At 43.8% G+C, this 16,639-nt stretch overlaps 1 protein-coding gene across 4 annotated transcripts in view; it reads left to right on the forward strand.

The window, feature by feature from the left end:
- Positions 1-9,268: 9,268 nt before the first annotated feature.
- The window catches only part of TSPAN12 (tetraspanin 12), a 48,754-nt gene continuing 41,383 nt past the window's right edge, over positions 9,269-16,639 (forward strand). For 2 of the 4 annotated variants that reach the window (XM_086747412.1, XM_086747426.1), the window contains exons 1-2: positions 9,269-9,411; positions 9,834-9,970. In XM_086747412.1, the coding sequence (XP_086603538.1) occupies positions 9,345-9,411; positions 9,834-9,970 (204 nt within the window). In that variant the 5' untranslated portion in view covers positions 9,269-9,344. Of the gene's footprint in view, positions 9,412-9,833; positions 9,971-10,597; positions 10,682-16,639 lie in introns of those variants that run through there. The other 2 variants (XM_086747419.1, XM_086747438.1) reach the window with 2 other exon arrangements.

Consider the following 16,639-nt stretch of genomic DNA (forward strand, 5'->3'; position numbering starts at 1 on the left):
GCACAAGAAACCTACTTCAGATAATATGCAGGAAGCAGAAAAAAAAAATAGTGAGAAAGTCAGTCATTCTCTGTCTCATGAAAGATCATTTCTGATTCCAGCTTTAATGAAAACTAGTTACTTGCTGGCTCTCGTGATCTGAGCCTATTTTCTTACATGAAGAATCCTTCATACTGCAGAAATATGAGACTGATTACAATGTGAAGGAAAAATATAGTAGTAACCCTGATCTCACTTTTCATTCTGGGGAGAAAAACAGTTTTGGCTTAGATACTGAAATTGTGTTCACTTCTTCCACGCGTAAGTTCAAAGCAATTAAAACCTGCCACTTGACAATTCCAGATACTCAGTAAAATAAATGATGCTTTGAGAGGCATCCTTTTCATAAAGAATTTCCATGTCTTTTGTTTTTCTTCTGTTTAGATAAGTATCTTGGCAGGCACATATGTTTGCCCAATACAGATCCAATTATCACAAGTCAGAGTTAAAAAGTCATAGTAAAAATCTGTCTTCTAACATGGCAAAAGAAATTTATTAGAATTAAGAAAATTGCAGGCAGAGAACTTATTTTTCACTCCTTCTCTGAAGAGCTTCATTCTAAAGCATCTTCACTCCACACTTCCCACCAAGCTTTGTAATAATAGCAAAGTAATATATAGTTCAGATGTCTTCATATCCTTTGGGGTTTTTCTCAAGCCTCAGCATCCCTCCATCACTCTCCAGATTTTTACATTCTCTTTTATCTTACCTGTTCTTAATGTCTTCTTTGAATTTCCACTCATCGCTGTCATTTCTGTGTTCTGCTTTTTCCTGCATCTCTCTCAAGCCTCCAATGACAGTTTCAGCAGCAATTTTCATGGGAACTGTGAGCCAGCCAGGAAGGCTTTCAGATCCAAGGAGAAGGGAATGCCGTTGCTGTTAGGGCATCATCTAATGCGTCACAGCTCCAGGCTATGTCGTTGGAACACTGGTGTAAGTGATACAGACACAGCTGTCACCTCAGACACTTCTTCATCTGGCTCCTGGATGACAATCTCAATGCAGAGAAGAATCTGGACAACAGACAGAAACTTAGTAGGAAAAACAGGTTTAGCAGCAGAGGATATTTAGAATAGGAGAAAGGAAACAGTGGAGATAAAAGAAGGATAAGGAGAAAAAGGAAGAAGATTAAACAAACGGGAAGAAGAGGAAGACTTCTCCCCTCCCTGTAAGGCCACAAGGAAACTGAAGATTACTGAAGTGCTCTTCCAATGCTTTGCAACACCAGATTTCACTGTATCACCTCTAGTAAATTCTCTGCTATTTCTTAATTAGAGTTGAGCTCCGATGGTCACACGTTTCAGACCCGGAACCTCTATTACGGAAGATAATTCCATAAGGGTATGTGTAATTAGATGGAACAACAGGGTGTGACAGCAACTCTGTACTGCAGAGCAACTATGTGCGAGCAGCACAAGGGAATCTTTTCTGAAAACTTATTTCATATTCACCCTGACCTCCCCAAAGAAAAACTGCCCTGAGAGATAATTTGTCAAACACTCAAAAATAAGGAAGTGTCAGAGTAAAAAATGTCTGTGAATCTTTATTCCCTTATTAAATTATGATGCCAGCTTTAGTTAAACAATCATACACATTTCCCCCCTTGACCCTTGCTTCATTTTGTGACAAGAATAAGCTTTTTAGTATATTCTTTTAGCTGCATTCAGCTTGCAGTCAATTTACGTTCCACTGTTAAGTCTCAGCTGTGAGGACAGCCACGCATTTCCTGCTCGCCTGATCTGTGGCTCTCATAGCACACGCACATGTTTCACAAACATTCCTCTCCACACGACTTGCCCTGAAAGAAGGGAGTTTCATCATCTCCACCCTACAGCGGGGAAACTCAGGCTGTATGATACGAGTATCTGAGAATTCAGGCTGATCCATCTGAGTAGTTCACAATGGGTAACATTTCGTATATTCAAAGGGCAGTTCCCAGCAGCTTTAGATACAGTTGTGAATGTTGAAATGTTTCTGCAAATCAGCCTGTGAGATCTCAAGCTAGACAACATAAACCGAGAACAAAATAACCACCTGGGAAAAATGTGATTAAAGGAACTTGCCACACAGGGACTCTGCAGTGGAGACCGACTCCAGCTCTCCAAAGCAGCTACTGTCTAGTGATGAGATCTCCCTTGTATTTCCCTGGTGTATGGCACCAGGGCTTTATGATAAGAATTTTCATGCAACCTTGATAACTAGCAGTGCTACTGGTACATCACAGATACTAAAATGTGCTCTTTGCTCACCTAAAAACCCCTGTTGTGCCTGTAAAGGAAGCGTGGACTGTAACAAACAGGACTCTGAAGATTGCTGTGCCTTTCCCTGTTTCTGGAGCAGTTCAAATGCTGAGTGTCTCCTTGTGGGATTTAACTAAAAGAGAATGTCTAGCAAAAGCTCTGTGTTGTGGTTTAGCCCCAGCCAGCAGCTAAGTACCACGCGGCCACTCACTCACCCTCCCCTCTCCCTGGGGGGATGGGGGAGAGAAAATACAACGCAAGGCTTATGGGTTGAGATAAGGACAGGGAGAGATCACTCCCCAGTTACTAGGCAAAACAGACTCGACTTGGGAAAAACTGACTTAATTTTATTAACAATCAAATCAGAGTAAGTTAATGAGAAATGAAGACAAATCTTAAGAACACGTTCTTCCTACCCCTCCCTTCTTCCTGGGCTTACCTTCACTCCTGAATTCTCTCCCTCCTCCCCTCCAAATGATGCAGGGGGAACAGGGAATGGGGGTTGTAGTCAGTTCATCACACATTGTCTCTGTTGCTGCTTCCTCCTCAGGGGAGGACTCCTCACACTCTTCCCCTGCTCCAGCACGGGGTCCCTCCCATTGGAGACAGTCCTCCACGAACTGCTCCAGTGTGGGTCCCTTCCACAGGGTGCAGGCCCTCAGGAACAGACTTCTCCAGCATGGGTCCCCCATGGGGTCACAAGTCCTGCCAGAAAACTTGCTCCAGCCTGGGCTTCTCTCTCCATGGATCCACAGGTCCTGCCAGGAGTCTGCTCCGGCACAGGCTTCCCATGGGCCACAGCCTCCTTCAGGCATCCACCTGCCCCAGTGTAGGGTCCTCCATGGGCTGCAGGTGGATCTCTGCTCCTCCATGGGCCTCCATGGGCTGCAGGGGCACAGCCGGCCTCACCATGGGCTGCACCACGGGCTGCAGGGGAATCTCTGCCAGGAGCAGCGTTACTCCTCCCCCTCCTTCTTCACTGACCTTGGCGTCTGCAGAGTTGTTTCTCTTACATAGTCTCACTTCTCTCTCTGGCTGCAGTTGCTGTTGTGCAGCAACTTTTTCTCCTTCTTAACTATGTTATTCCAGAGGCGCTACCAGCATCGCTGATGGGCTCAGTGTTGGCCAGCGGTGGGTCCGTCTTGGAGCCGGCTGCCATTGGCTCTGTTGGACATGAGAGAAGCTTCTGGTATCTTCTCACAGAAGCCACCTCTGTAGCTCCCTTGCTACCAAAACCTGGCCACGCAAACCGAATACGCTCTGTGACCCCTATTATAACATCAGGCCCATATATTGAAAAAATGTCACCAAAAAACAATAGAGCAGATTTTTCAAACTGTGTCTTTTAGTGCAGGCAAGATCTTTTTGTTGAACTGAAATCCATATTTATGGAAAAGGGAATCAGACAAGGAAGAACAGGCACTGGGAAGTGCTCTGGGATAAACAGCAAAGAAATTAATTCTATGGCAGGGATAAAACAATCCAACTTCATATTTTTCAGGTCCTCTAGCTGGATTCACCTCGGGAGTCACTTTAAAGAGCACTGCTCTTTTAAATCCATGAAGTATTCATTTTCCCAAGCTCTGTGACACATGGCTCACTGACCACATGACATTTTCTTGCTTGCTACTGCTATACCGTCTGCTTAAATACTTTTAGCGATTAGCTCTGGTTACAACCTTCCATCTCTCAGAGGCTGTGCATATTTGCTGGAATGGATGGGATTTCCAGACTGTCCTAACGGGGAGTTAACTCCTAACAAGTTGATGTGCACCCCCACTAAGGATTCTCGTCTCCTGGCTTGTGTAGCACATCTCAAGACTGTTGACCTAGAAATCACAGAGCCAGATTCATCTGTTTCTGATTTTAAAAAATGCATCCTTTCTGTTATTGCTGACATATTAATTTTGATATCGAGGACATTTTTCCAGCTGAATGTGGTTCTCACATCATTTGTTCGACATGCAGATTTTAATGTATTTTTACGCTCCTTTAAAAAAAAAAAAGTAAGTAAAGACTGAAAAATGCGAGTTGTTCTTTTTCACTTAGTATTGAGAGCAAATTTGAATCTTCTCATTTTTCATTTTTCCAGCTGCCATGTGATATATTACTCTCATATTTTAATGTGTATTATTGCTTCACTCCATTCTTTTTCTTGTTCCAGATGTCTGACTTTGAAGAATCCATGCTCATCCATACTTATATCCATATTTACTTTCACAGAGAAACACAAGGTGATGGATGTTATAACTCTTTAGTTGCTTGCTCAAAATGTATTGTGTATGAATTAAATATTGTGTGTTTTGTTAAGAAGAGTTTTTCTGGCTGTGAAGAGGAAGACTGTTTGCCTTGTCACTGCTGCTGGTGCTGCTGTCCTCTAGTTAAGCAAAAAAAGAGGAGGTTACTCCTAGCCAAAAGGTGACCCAGAGGAGCTTCTAGGGGGACACTGATGACTAGGACAGGAGACAGAGAGGAAAATGGTAGAAACATAGACTTAAAGGGTAGCTCAAGTTGGAAGGGACTAGCTGTGAGGTCAGACCACGTTGCTCAGGAATTTAGCCATCTTGGGCTCAGATTAAGAGATCGTTGAGGGGAGAAGAGAGCAGATTCTGCAGCAAAGCCTCTGAAATGATGGAGAAAAGGAAAACTGTCATAGACTCCCAGAAAAAAAAAAAAACAAAAAACCTGCTGAGGTGTTATTTCAATTCAGGGAGCCATGGAAAGTTGCTGAACTAGGAAGCAGAGAAGCCTATTTGCAAGAGCTCATTAAGCCAGAGTGTTTTCAAGACTATCATTTTAATCTCTTAATCTTCTGTGTTTTATTTATTTTAAGTGCTACCTTATTTCAGACTCTTGTTTTCATGTTCAAGTAAAACCAGGCTTCAGAAACTGGAAGAAGTTGTTGCCTTTTGATGTCTTTACTTCAAAAGAAAGAAAGACATCATGGTCTTGAGCAATGCTAGGTCTTGTTACAAACATACATTTACCAGACAGGTTATTCCTGAGACAACTAGTACACCTTCAGTTTTATAGATGGATTTTTGTGCATCTGAGAATTTTGTTCTTAAACAAACCTCCACCTTGCCCTTGACATTAATGCTGTCGTTAGGGAGGAATATTGATTGGGCAGACAGTCATAAGCAATGCTGAGGACCAGGGAAGAACCAGGCTTAAAAACAAGAGAAGTTAAGCAATGTACCAAGCAATAAGTAGAAAAAGGGAAACATGGACAGAAGAGCTCTGGAATAAATGAGTCAAAGAGCAAAGGGAAGGACACTAAGGAAGTCTGAGTCTAGGCTGAAGAGCAGACAGACCTGGAGCAAAGCTGAGAAAGAGCTAAGCTAAGCAGACAGGACCAAAGCACAGAATACCCTCACGATGAAATAGCACATTGCGAAAGCAAGACCAAGTGGTGAGATGTCTACCTGAGACACCGACAAGCCACCAGCTAGCTTCAGAAATCCATCCTCAGAGGTCAGCATCAGCTATTTATGTATTTGCTATCTTGTAAATAAATTTGTGCGTGAACAATTTGCTCATCGGAGTAGACCGAGTTGAATGATACCACACAGAATTAAACGAGTATGTGTCAAAGCACATCCACATATATGTTCCTCTGTTCAGTACTCATCTGAGTAACTTAAAATGTTATGGGGGCATGTAAAAAGACATTGCTTTAACTCATTGCTTTTTCAGAGATAAAGTTTCCTGCCATCTAGTATCAGACAATTATCACCTATAAATTTACACGCATGCCTAATGCTGTTGCCCTTGATCAGGCTATTCATGTAATTTAAAGACACTTGTAGCTATGTGCTGGATGTGTGTCTTTAGTATCTACTCCTTTTTTAGTTGGGTTTATAAGATCATACTACAGTATTCACACAGACATTTGTCTGTCAATCCACACTCTTCTAATAGCTTTTGAGCCTGTTGGCCAATTTCAAGCACATTTGACAAAGAGGAGCTAGCTTACAGATATTATGTTTCTGTACACCAAATTAAAATAGCCAGTTAAGCAGAGGAAAGAGAGATTATTGGACTTACTGGTAATTTCCATCCCCCTCCTCTGCCACTGATGGAAAGGCTGTATCATGAACACTTTACTTAAGTGTACAGAATTCATATTAGAAAGCTATTGTGGATGGCCTGTCAAAGAAAAAAGCTTCATAATTTGTAGTTTATTAGACACTGGACAATCCAAGAAAACAATACCAATCCAGAAAGCTTCACTAGTTTCCATGCTTATAAGTCTCTGTGCTGCGCATTAAAGAAGCATTACTTGCTAACAGCAAATTCTTATTTCAAAAAATTATAAATATGAAGAACTATGAAATTAGACTTCTGTTTGTAAAAAATATCCTCTTGTATTGTCCTAAACAAAATCTGAAGTATTTAGTTTAAAGGAAAACAAATAAGCATCTACTAAAGCAGCAGAGTAGCTTCCCTGATTGGTCTTGTTTTTTTTTTTTTTTTGGTGATCAGCTAATACTTCCAGTTTAGTTACTGCTTTGAACGCATGGGAACTTTCTGTGTATTTCTTTCCCAGTGCTGACATCATGGAAATTTCACAAAGTTTGACAGTCTGGTAGAAAGCAGTATTCCAAGGGGACCTTCCTCTGGGCCTATAGCGTTTGGCAGACATTCATAAATAGGACCTGTTTTCTTTAGATTTTTAGCAAATCTCTTCTGGACAAATAATGATTTAGCTAACAGCAAAAGGACAGAAAAATTCTTTGACCAACTAGAGGATCTTCTTTATGTTTGTGATAGAGTTATTGTAACAGAATTAAAAAAAAAAAAACTAGTCTGAGAGCATCTTATGACCAAAGACGTCAAAGAATGGAAACTCAGAGACCTAAAATCTTGAAGTGTCATTTCTAGTAGGATTTTTAACTAGTAAGAGGTCTAAAAGACTTTTTCTTTTTCCTTTCCTCAAATTCCTTATGCACTAGGAATAGCTCAGCTCTAAGCCAAAAAATATCTCAAACAAGTAAGAGAACATCTCATTTGCTATTTTAGGCATGTTTAAAGAAAAATCACTGGGTGTCAGATAATTGAATATCTTTATAGTGCATTTTTAATAAAACTTTCTCCAGGTAATTCATTCTCTCCCAAGGAACAATGAAGAACACAAACACAGCCACAATTATTTTTAAATTTGGCTTATAACAGACTGTATTGTCCTCAGCCAAGGCTGGAGCTCAGTTGTAAACTGACACTATTTTTGTAAACTGGCATGGGTTCACTGGAAATACCGTACCTGCACAAGATCTGTCTTGCTGTGTTCATGTGAAGTCTTCAGTAATAAGAGGAATGAATGGTATGTAAACAGCACCATGAATGTACAATGTCACCTTTTAGCAGTATCTGCCTCAGCTCAGTTTGCCTTATTTAGATATGGAATTAGCAATATTCACTGAAGATCAGAAACGTGGCAAACTACACTTCCCGGAGGGGCTCTTGATTCTAGAAAAGAGGATCAAAGTAGCAGTTAAAGCTTAGCAGATTTCAAGGAAGAAAAATCTTCACACACCACATTTCTGCAACATTCTTGAGTACTTTCAACTTCACTATCATTTTCACCTCTATAAATTTGGCATAAAATCCCTGTTGCATGGGATTTTATGTCCATCCGTGCCATTTTACTTTCTTTTTAAGACGGGATAGATACACCTGAAGAGTCGGTCTGCCTTGATTCATTACAAAAGGCATGAAATTGTGGAAACAAAAGCTGAAGTAAGATCCCACCAACAGCCTCATTGATAAGCATTTGAATATCTGGAGTTTATGTGGTTTTTTCAAGTCATTGTTTCTAGTGCTTCAAGAAACTGATTTTTCTTTGGCCTCTCAAGAGCTAGATTTCATCCATTACATCCTTTTTCCTTTTTCTCAGCTTTCACTAGCAGTTGTTAAAACAGTCTTTGTATAATGTACTGAAGACCATTTTCCTCTTCTATTTAATAAATGTTTTTCAGTGTATTTTCTTCTAGTTTTTGTGATGGTGGCACTGCAACATCTTTACATACATACATGGAAAATTCTTTGGTAATCTGCATATAATTCTATGTTTTAAACTAGAATTCTTCCTTTTGAAACATGGAAATATATATATGTGTTGGAGCAATACAGACGTCAGTAGGAAGTTACCGCCCTGATCACCAGATGCACACACACTTCAGCAGATTTCAGAGACAGGATGACTTTTTCAGCTCAGTTGTGGCATCTCTAAGTACTATGCACAGTGTGAGGCAAGTCAATGACCATTTTGCTTAAATAATAACTGCAGATTTTGCCCATTTTTGGAATACTTTATCTCCAATATGGTCGCACTTCTAAATTTGCCGCTTAGCAGTGAGGAGCGGGTGCCGAGCTGTTCATGAGCAGATCCAGGTTTGATGTCAGCAGTGCTTCATTTCTGATGCAACAGCGCCGAATCCTTGTGAAATACATGTGAAATCTTGCAAAAACCCCGTTTTGTGAGGTGTTTGCCACTCTGGGCCAACGTGCCACAGGACAGGGGGTTTCGTGGATTTTTTGCCACCTGAGCCTATTACTTAACATCTCTCCTGAAGGAAAAGAAAAGTTAACCCCAAGCCTTGCCATAAATGGGGTTTTGAGCATGAGTGTCTGCCAGGGGGGAATGCATTTTTGGGGATGCCCTCTCCAGGTTTTGCCCCAGAGGCCGAGAGCCAAAACCACCCAGGTGGACACAGCTCCCATGAAGGAAACCCGCGGTCTTCCCACCGAAATTCGGGCATGCCTCGAGCTCTCATTTCCACTCAGCCCACGGTCGGCAGGCTTCAGGAACACCTCCGCTGCCCTTCATCCCGTCCGTCAGCGAATCAGGCCCCGCAGGCCCGTCCTCACCCCTCACCGGGCGGGAAGAGCCGCGGCGCTAGGACCCGCCGGGCGTCGAGCGCGGCGCATGCGCGGTGGGGTCGGTGCGGCTGGCTGCCGGCGGGCTCGGCGGAGCGGAGCGGAGCGGAGCCTGCGGGCGGGGGCGGAGGAGGGGGCCGCGGGGCAGCGGCCGGGACCTTCCCCCCAGCGCCCGCCCCGCCGGGCATGGGCGCCGCGACTCCGCGCCGCGCTGCTCCGCCCCGTCCCGATGAGTCCTTGCCGGAGCAAGTGAGTGAGTGAGAGGGGGGGCGCCCGGGCGGTAGAGTGGCCGCTGTCCCCCGGCCGCGCGTCCCTCCCGGGCGGGAAAGGGGCCGGCGCCTCTGCCGCCCTCAGCCCCGCTCGGCTGCCGGGACAGCCCGCAGCTTCTCGCCTTTCCAAGTTTTGGTTTTTTTTGGTTTGTTTTTTTTTTTTTTTTTTTAAATTATAAAAACCCCGCCCATCAGTATCCCCGGGAGCGGCGGGAGGAGACGGGAGGCAGCCGGGGCTGGGGGACCGGTGGGCGCTGCAGGGCTCCCCGCGGGGCTCGGCCCTTCCCACCCGGGCGCGGCCGGTCCCGGGGCCGACCGGCCGCTCGGGCTCGGCCGCCTCCACCTGTGCGCTGGTTCCTGAGCAAGGGGGAACTCGTCCGGCCCCTCTCCGCCTCTTCCCCTGCAGGGCGCTGGCGGCCCGGCCCGGGGAGGGAGGATGTGGTGAGAGGATGGGGCTGTCTCCCGCGGGGGCTCGCCATGGCCAGGGAGGACTCGGTGAAGTGCCTGCGCTGCCTGCTCTACGCCCTCAACCTCCTCTTCTGGGTGAGTGGAGCGACCGGGTCGGGCCGGGCTGGGCTCCCTCCGCCGGTGCCCGAGCAGGTGGCGACCGGGTGGGCGGGGAGGGCGCCGGGGGCACGGCCGCCTCCGGCCGCGGGGTCCCCGCGCTCGGCCGAGGGGTAGGAGCGCCCGCCTTGGTCTGCGCCCCGTGCCAGGCCGTTCCCCTCGGGAATGCCGGTCACTTAAAGAGGGGAAAAAAAAATACACCACGCCTTTGGAAAGTAGTTGGAAGTAAAATTAGATTTGGTATTAACCTAGCGTTATAAATACACGCGTGAACTTGTGCACCTATAATGTGTAGCGAGGAAAATATTCACGGGTGCTGTGGCTTCCCGACTGGATGAGTTTCACAGCATCCCGTGACCCGAGCTGAACTCCCAGCTCTCGCAGGTATCCGAGCAGTCAGCTGCTCTGCCAAGGCCTTGCCCGGAGTCTTTTTTTTTTTTTTTTTTGTGCTTTCAGTGCCCAGATCCTATCTGGCAGACAAGGCCTGGGGTGATTTCTTTTTTTTTTTGTTTTCAGCATTTCAGTCAAAGCTGTATTTATATCAGCAGGGTTTCTCACTCTCCAGCATAAGTGGGTGGATCAGCGCTTGCTCCTAAACTTTCACAGCTCTGGACAAACAGCATGATGTAGATTGCCCAAAGTCCTTGCTCGTGCCAAATGAAATCTGCTTCAGCTCTGTAGTTGAGATTTGTGCTAGATGAGTGTAAGAGAACGAAAGGGCAAAAGGCGTGACATCCCACAACTGTTCACAACAGTGGACTCCTGAGGTGCTGTAGACTTGAATGACGCAGGGATAACACATGGGCTGGGACCAAGCTTAGCTTATAGTGGAATTCAGGTGAAATCCCGTGATTGCTGAAAACTAAATGGAGAACAGGATGTGAATGTGAGAGAAAACTGTTAAACAGCATTTGGTACAGAATGGTACTTTTTGTATAATGCAAGTGATCTGAAAATCTGTGGAAGGCATGTACCTTTGTATATTTTGTTTAACAGAGGTGAAAAATAACTTATATTTTTGTAGTGCATGTAGGAATAAAGCCGTCTAACAGGAGATGAAGTCTGCCTTTTTTTAAAAAAAATGATGTGTAATTGTTTCTCACATTATACATGGTTTTCATTGGATACTGTACAAAATCTGAAACCTATATTTTCTTTTGATTAAGGTGAAGGTTGCTTGGGTTCAGCTAACTTGAGTTCAACTTTGGATTCTTACAAATATTCCGTTAGCGTTGAGTCAATGGACATCCACATGGTTGAAAAGATCCTGTGCTGCTGTTCTCCTCTTCACTGGTTTCGTCTGGTTTCTATGATTCCTGCCTCGAGCTGTCCTCATCAGTTCCTGTTCACACCTTAACTCACTGCTATCTTTATTCCCTTAAACTTACTCCTCTCTTTTCCCTTGCCCTCCATGCTCTTTGCCTGCTGTATTGCATCAGTTTTATTATTCAGTGACAGCTTTTTATAGTAGAAGCAGCCATTTAGGCTGCAGTTAACCATGCCCAGATTATGCATGAGGTTATACTCCCATATTGTGTCAGTCAGTTTGTTGTGTGATGATGGAGGCCTTGGTGCTGTAGCTGAGTGCTTAATTTATCAGTTCTGTGATGCTTTCTTTGTGTAGGAAAGCCTGCCCTTGTCTTTGGAGGGGACTAATGCGTTGTGTGGCAGTTCCACTCTAGGGACATCAAGGTCTCACCTGGGAGATTTAAATGCGTCTGCCCTCTTTGCTCAAATTTTAAGTTAGTTTCTGTGTCATGTTGCTCCTTCCAGCGTTTTATTGGTTTGGTCGTGTGTTTTTGTGTTGTGGACCTCAGGCATGGAGCTACATAGCACCTTTGAGCTTGGCAGTGCAACAACACTGACTACATCCATCATGCGGTACTGCTGTTAACTTTGCCTGTTTTTCATTCATGTCTGGGTTTGGATTAAAGCATTCCTGGCTAGAAATAATTTCTCATTCTTTAGATTTTATTGCTCTTTAAATAATGATGTCTCAGATCATCCTTAACTAGGAAGTGTGATTTTGTTGTTGTTGTTGTTTTTCTTCTTTTTCCCCTCCTAGTCACGTAGGAAAAAGGATCTTTTGAGTCTATTGTGGTGTGACAAGTCCTAGGCAAGAAAATGGTAACTTGTCATGCTTGTCTCCAAAATACAAAAAACTGTCTGTAGTTAATCTTCCTAGCTGAGACCAGGACACTGGAAATACCCGGGCAGCTAAGTGAAATCTATATAGACCTGAAGCATGTGAATGTGTAATTAAGTAATAAATACCAGTACAGCAGATGACTTGCATCACAGATGTGGGAAAGAACTAAAGCTGTCTTCCGTAATGTATATAAAATTAAGGGTGTTGGAACTAAAATGAAGAATTAGTGTTTCAAGTTCTTTGCATTTCACAAAGCATATGTATGCAATGGTTTGTTTCAAACCAAATAAACAAATAAGCAAAAACTCAGAGTCTGCCAGAATTTTGTGGTAAGAAATAGGATGCATAGCGGGTGGGTAGTTAAATGTATTACAGTTATATCAGACTTCTTTGGAGGAATGTGTGTATAAACACCTCTTTCTGCTTCCTATCTGTTCCTGTTCAGATGTGTATTTAACAGCTAAATATAGACCTGCTGCTACTGCTTGTTGCAGTGAAATCTGCCATATCTCTTCCTCTGTCAGAGCTTGAATTTTCTCCTGTTAGGCTCAGTGGGAGTTTTGCCACTGCCTTTTCTGAGCATGACCCACAGGGCAAAGTTTCTTCTGAAAAGTTCCCTGGCAGCAGGTGCTGACCCACTGGTGTGGCCGTGGGGGCTGTGATTTCCCCTTGCTGCTGCTGCTGCTCGCTCTTCTGTTTGGGAAACTTCAGCTTGTCTGTTGCTTATGTTAGTGCTTACTTAGATAAATACCAGCCTGGGTTATGGGCTGGATGTCAGGAAGTTTAGATTAGATCAGCCCCTTGAAAATACGCAGCCGTGTTCTTCCTGTGCCCTGAGCGTGGTGGGATCTGTCCCTGTGGGTGAAGATGGGAGTGATGCATGATTCCAGAGTCTGTACAGACCTCCTGATTTGGGACGTCTGTGTGTCATTCTCTTCAGGCCCGATCTTGGAGGGCGTTATGCTTTCTTTTGCTTCCTTCCTTCCTTCCCAAGGGTCGTTCCCTTCAAACAGCTTCAAGCCTGTTGATAACGTGCCCAGTGGCTGTGTCAGTTATCAGTGTTCAGCTGAAAACAGTAAAGATGTGCAAACAGTGTGTGTTGACTTTTTAAAATCATGATTTGATTGAGAGGCCTGGCTGGAATAGGGTGGCATTCTCTCCTTGTTTCCCTATGGTGGTGTCCAGCGGTACAACTAAACATTTTACACATTGTGTAAAAAGGACTGCTTTCTCGTCCAAGCTGGGGGCTTGAAGCTTTTGAAGTCTTGACAAAAACTGTGCTAGTAGTTGCTGTCAGGTACAGTCTGGTTGTCAGCCTCTAGAAGGGAACAACTAAAGTAAGCTTCAGGTGTGTCTGTGTGCAACTGTCCCAGCTTGTGTATGGAATTCCAGTGTTTGCCGTTGCCAGCCTGGTGAGGGCAGAGTAGTGCACGTGAAGCTCCTCAGGAAGATGTTACGCGTAACAGAACTGGCTAATCTGACCATCAGTCTTGCTGAAAAACTAAGGTGCAAATGGTTGCTACAGTACGCTGATGTCTTGATAATTTGGTTATTGTCAGAACCTACAGAAGCAGCGAAGTGAGAGAACTTCAGTCACTCTGCTGCTGTCCTTGTAGTTTCTCCAGAGCATTGCTCGTCAGTGTACAGTTGTGTGCTGTCTATTTGGAAAGAAACTTTTTTTTCACTGGGCTCAGCTGATGAGCTTCAACGTGGAATGGTAGAATGGTAGACAGGGTGATTGTACCTGTGTGGGCGTGAGAGGGAGGCAGGCAATGTTGGTTTTTTTTGTCATATTTGGCCTGAGGGCTGCTTAGCTGTGAATAATTAATAAGCAAGCAACTGGAAGCCCAAGTCTCTGTTTTAGTCATCCATCCTGTTTTGATAATGGATCAATAAATGTACTGTCTTTAGTGTTCCAGGAAAAAAACCCTGGTTTTGTGGATTTGAGTGGATTGGTATTTCTGGAGCTGCAACTTGCAGCAGATCTTGAAAGGTGGCTTCTTCTGAGGAGGGAATAAATTTGTTGTCAGTGCTCTAATTGTTGTTGATTAAGTGACTGACTGTGGTAACAGACCTGATGATACCCCTCTGGAAGCTGTTTCCAAGGTGAATTGAATTACGTCTCTGACTGCAAGATGTCTCTTTCAAAGCAGTGAGAGTTGCAGTTTCAGGACATCCTTGATCTTCTAATTTTGTAAAGTTTTCTTGGACAGTTCCCTTAACAAGGAATATCCTTCAGACTAAATCCTGCAGTTAACATTTGGTTTCATTCTTCTGTCATCATCATATATAAATGACTATCACTTCTTAAGATAATTTAAAAGACTCAGAGACCCAACTTGATTTCTGCAGGTGTTTCATCTTACACTCTATAGCACTGCTGTTTGCAGGGTATTACATTCTGGACAGTGTAATAAAAAGAAGGGACCTCCAAAAGTGCATGATTTGGTGTTTTGTAGACAAGATTTAGGGCTTAACTAAGCAGATCATCGGTGGTGCTTGAGGGAAGACATGCTGCTGTTGCTTCCTAGTCTGTTCTTAGGGGCAATACTGGCCTTTTATCTCTAGATAGCTCGTATGTCAGGACTTAGAGAAAATTAGTTTTGATAGTTCTACAAACATATTTTATGAAGTTTATGAGACTACGGGGTCTTTCCTTCTGGAGGGACTTTTCTGTATCGGTGAGCTCCTGACACTATTCCGGCTCAGTAGCAGTCATGGGTGTAACATGAGCATCTTCATTCATTTTGAGCACTGTATAACTTGTCCTCACAGAAATCCTCCTCTCCAGATTTTGCAGTGCTGCCATTGTTCTTCTGTCCTTTGCTGACATCTCTTCCAATTAAACCACCTTCCCAAGCGTTTATGCTAAAGAGATCTTCAGTCGCAGAACATGTCCAGCCTGTACTAATGGCACAGGCATAACACAGGAGATTATCCCAGGGCCGTGACCCCTGGGGATTGTGCTAGAGCAGGAACTAGAAAATGGTGCTGAATACAGGAAAAAATCAGTCTCCTCACTGCTTACAATAGTAGAGGATTAAGCAAAGCAATAGCTTTGAGAGGCACAGGCCTGTTTTACTTTTCTTGGCAGCTCAGCTGCATGTGTTCTTTCAAAAAAATTATAGTCAAAATAGGTGAACTAGGTAGTGACAGTAAATGCAAGTAAAACCAGCACAAATATTTTGTCAAGTGTAGCTAACATGCAGGAAAAAGTCTGTATAGACTTTCCATCTTGAGAAAACTGCCAGCTTTTTTTTTTTTTTTTTTTTTTTTTTTTTCTGGTGAGTGTAAAGAAGGAGCAGCTGCTGTTGTGTTGCTTGTAATTGAGGATGACTGCACTATAGCGGCTTGGGCAAATCAAGGTTGTAAGTTGCAGATGACTGTGTCGTAGGTGGTAAGGCTCTCTTAACTGATGATTAATAGTGTCACTGGATGTTTGAACCAAGGCAGCAATGTTGCCACATCCTTCACCTTGTGAGGTTTTTCTGCCTGGGGATATGCTGTTTCTGTTGAGCGGTGCCTAAGCGTTCCTTCACGTACGTAGCAGTACCATCTAATTTAGATTGTGGTTGCAGCCAATAAACCCTCCTTGCAGGTTGTGGAAATTGTTTAACATCTATCTTGAATTTGTGCTTGTGAACAAAAAAAACCACACAAAATGAAACAGGAGCAAGCTTCTGCTTAGTTTTCATTTTGCTTTAAATACTTTGCACACTTAAATCTTCTTTTGGCTATGTGTACCACCTGAGAATTTAGAGCAAGGAAATATTAGTGTTGTGCAAGGAAGCACTTAGAATGGTTGGAAGCAGTGGTATTGTGTTTCCTTCTTTTTCCAACCTCAAATGTATGTGCTGAATCTTGTAATTTTTCTCTTCATTTTTGAAATCTACTGTGACATTAGAAAAAAAATCAGTCTATCCTCACTTGCCTGGAACCAGATTCTTCACAGAGGTTGTGTTTCTGCTGCTTTCTAACTTTATTCACATTGCTGGGATTTGTGGATATTTGGAATGAATAGAGTTAGGGTCAATTTTTTAAGGAATTTGAGTGACTGATAATATACAAATGCTACCTGGCTGGGGACCTGTAGCAGTGTAAACATGGAGTTAATTCTGGGCTAATATATTCTGCTTTTTAGAGACTGCAGTGTAGACATGTGTAATTGAAACCTGATTTTCTTAGCAATCTTTTATAAAGGAAATACACTGGTGTCGTGGTTTTGTTAGTGAGGGGGGGCCTAAGGTGGCAGCTTCTGTAGGAAACTGCTAGAAGTTGCTCCCCTTTGTTCAGTGGACTCGGCCGGGCCTAGGGCGGACCTGCTGCTGGCCAAGGCCGAGCCGATTGGTAGCAGAATGTTCCGTGATAACACCTCTGCGATAACGTATTTAAGAAGGGGAAAACAGAAAAAAAAGAGAAGAGAAGATGTGAAGCAGCTGAGCGGGGGAAGAGGCGCAGAGGGGGAGGCGCAGGCCTCATGGGCCTTGCAGGCCTCACCC

The sequence above is a fragment of the Chlamydotis macqueenii genome, chromosome 1, assembly GCF_036417535.1.
Source record: "Chlamydotis macqueenii isolate bChlMac1 chromosome 1, bChlMac1.mat, whole genome shotgun sequence".
NCBI classification, from domain to species: Eukaryota; Metazoa; Chordata; class Aves; order Otidiformes; family Otididae; genus Chlamydotis; species Chlamydotis macqueenii.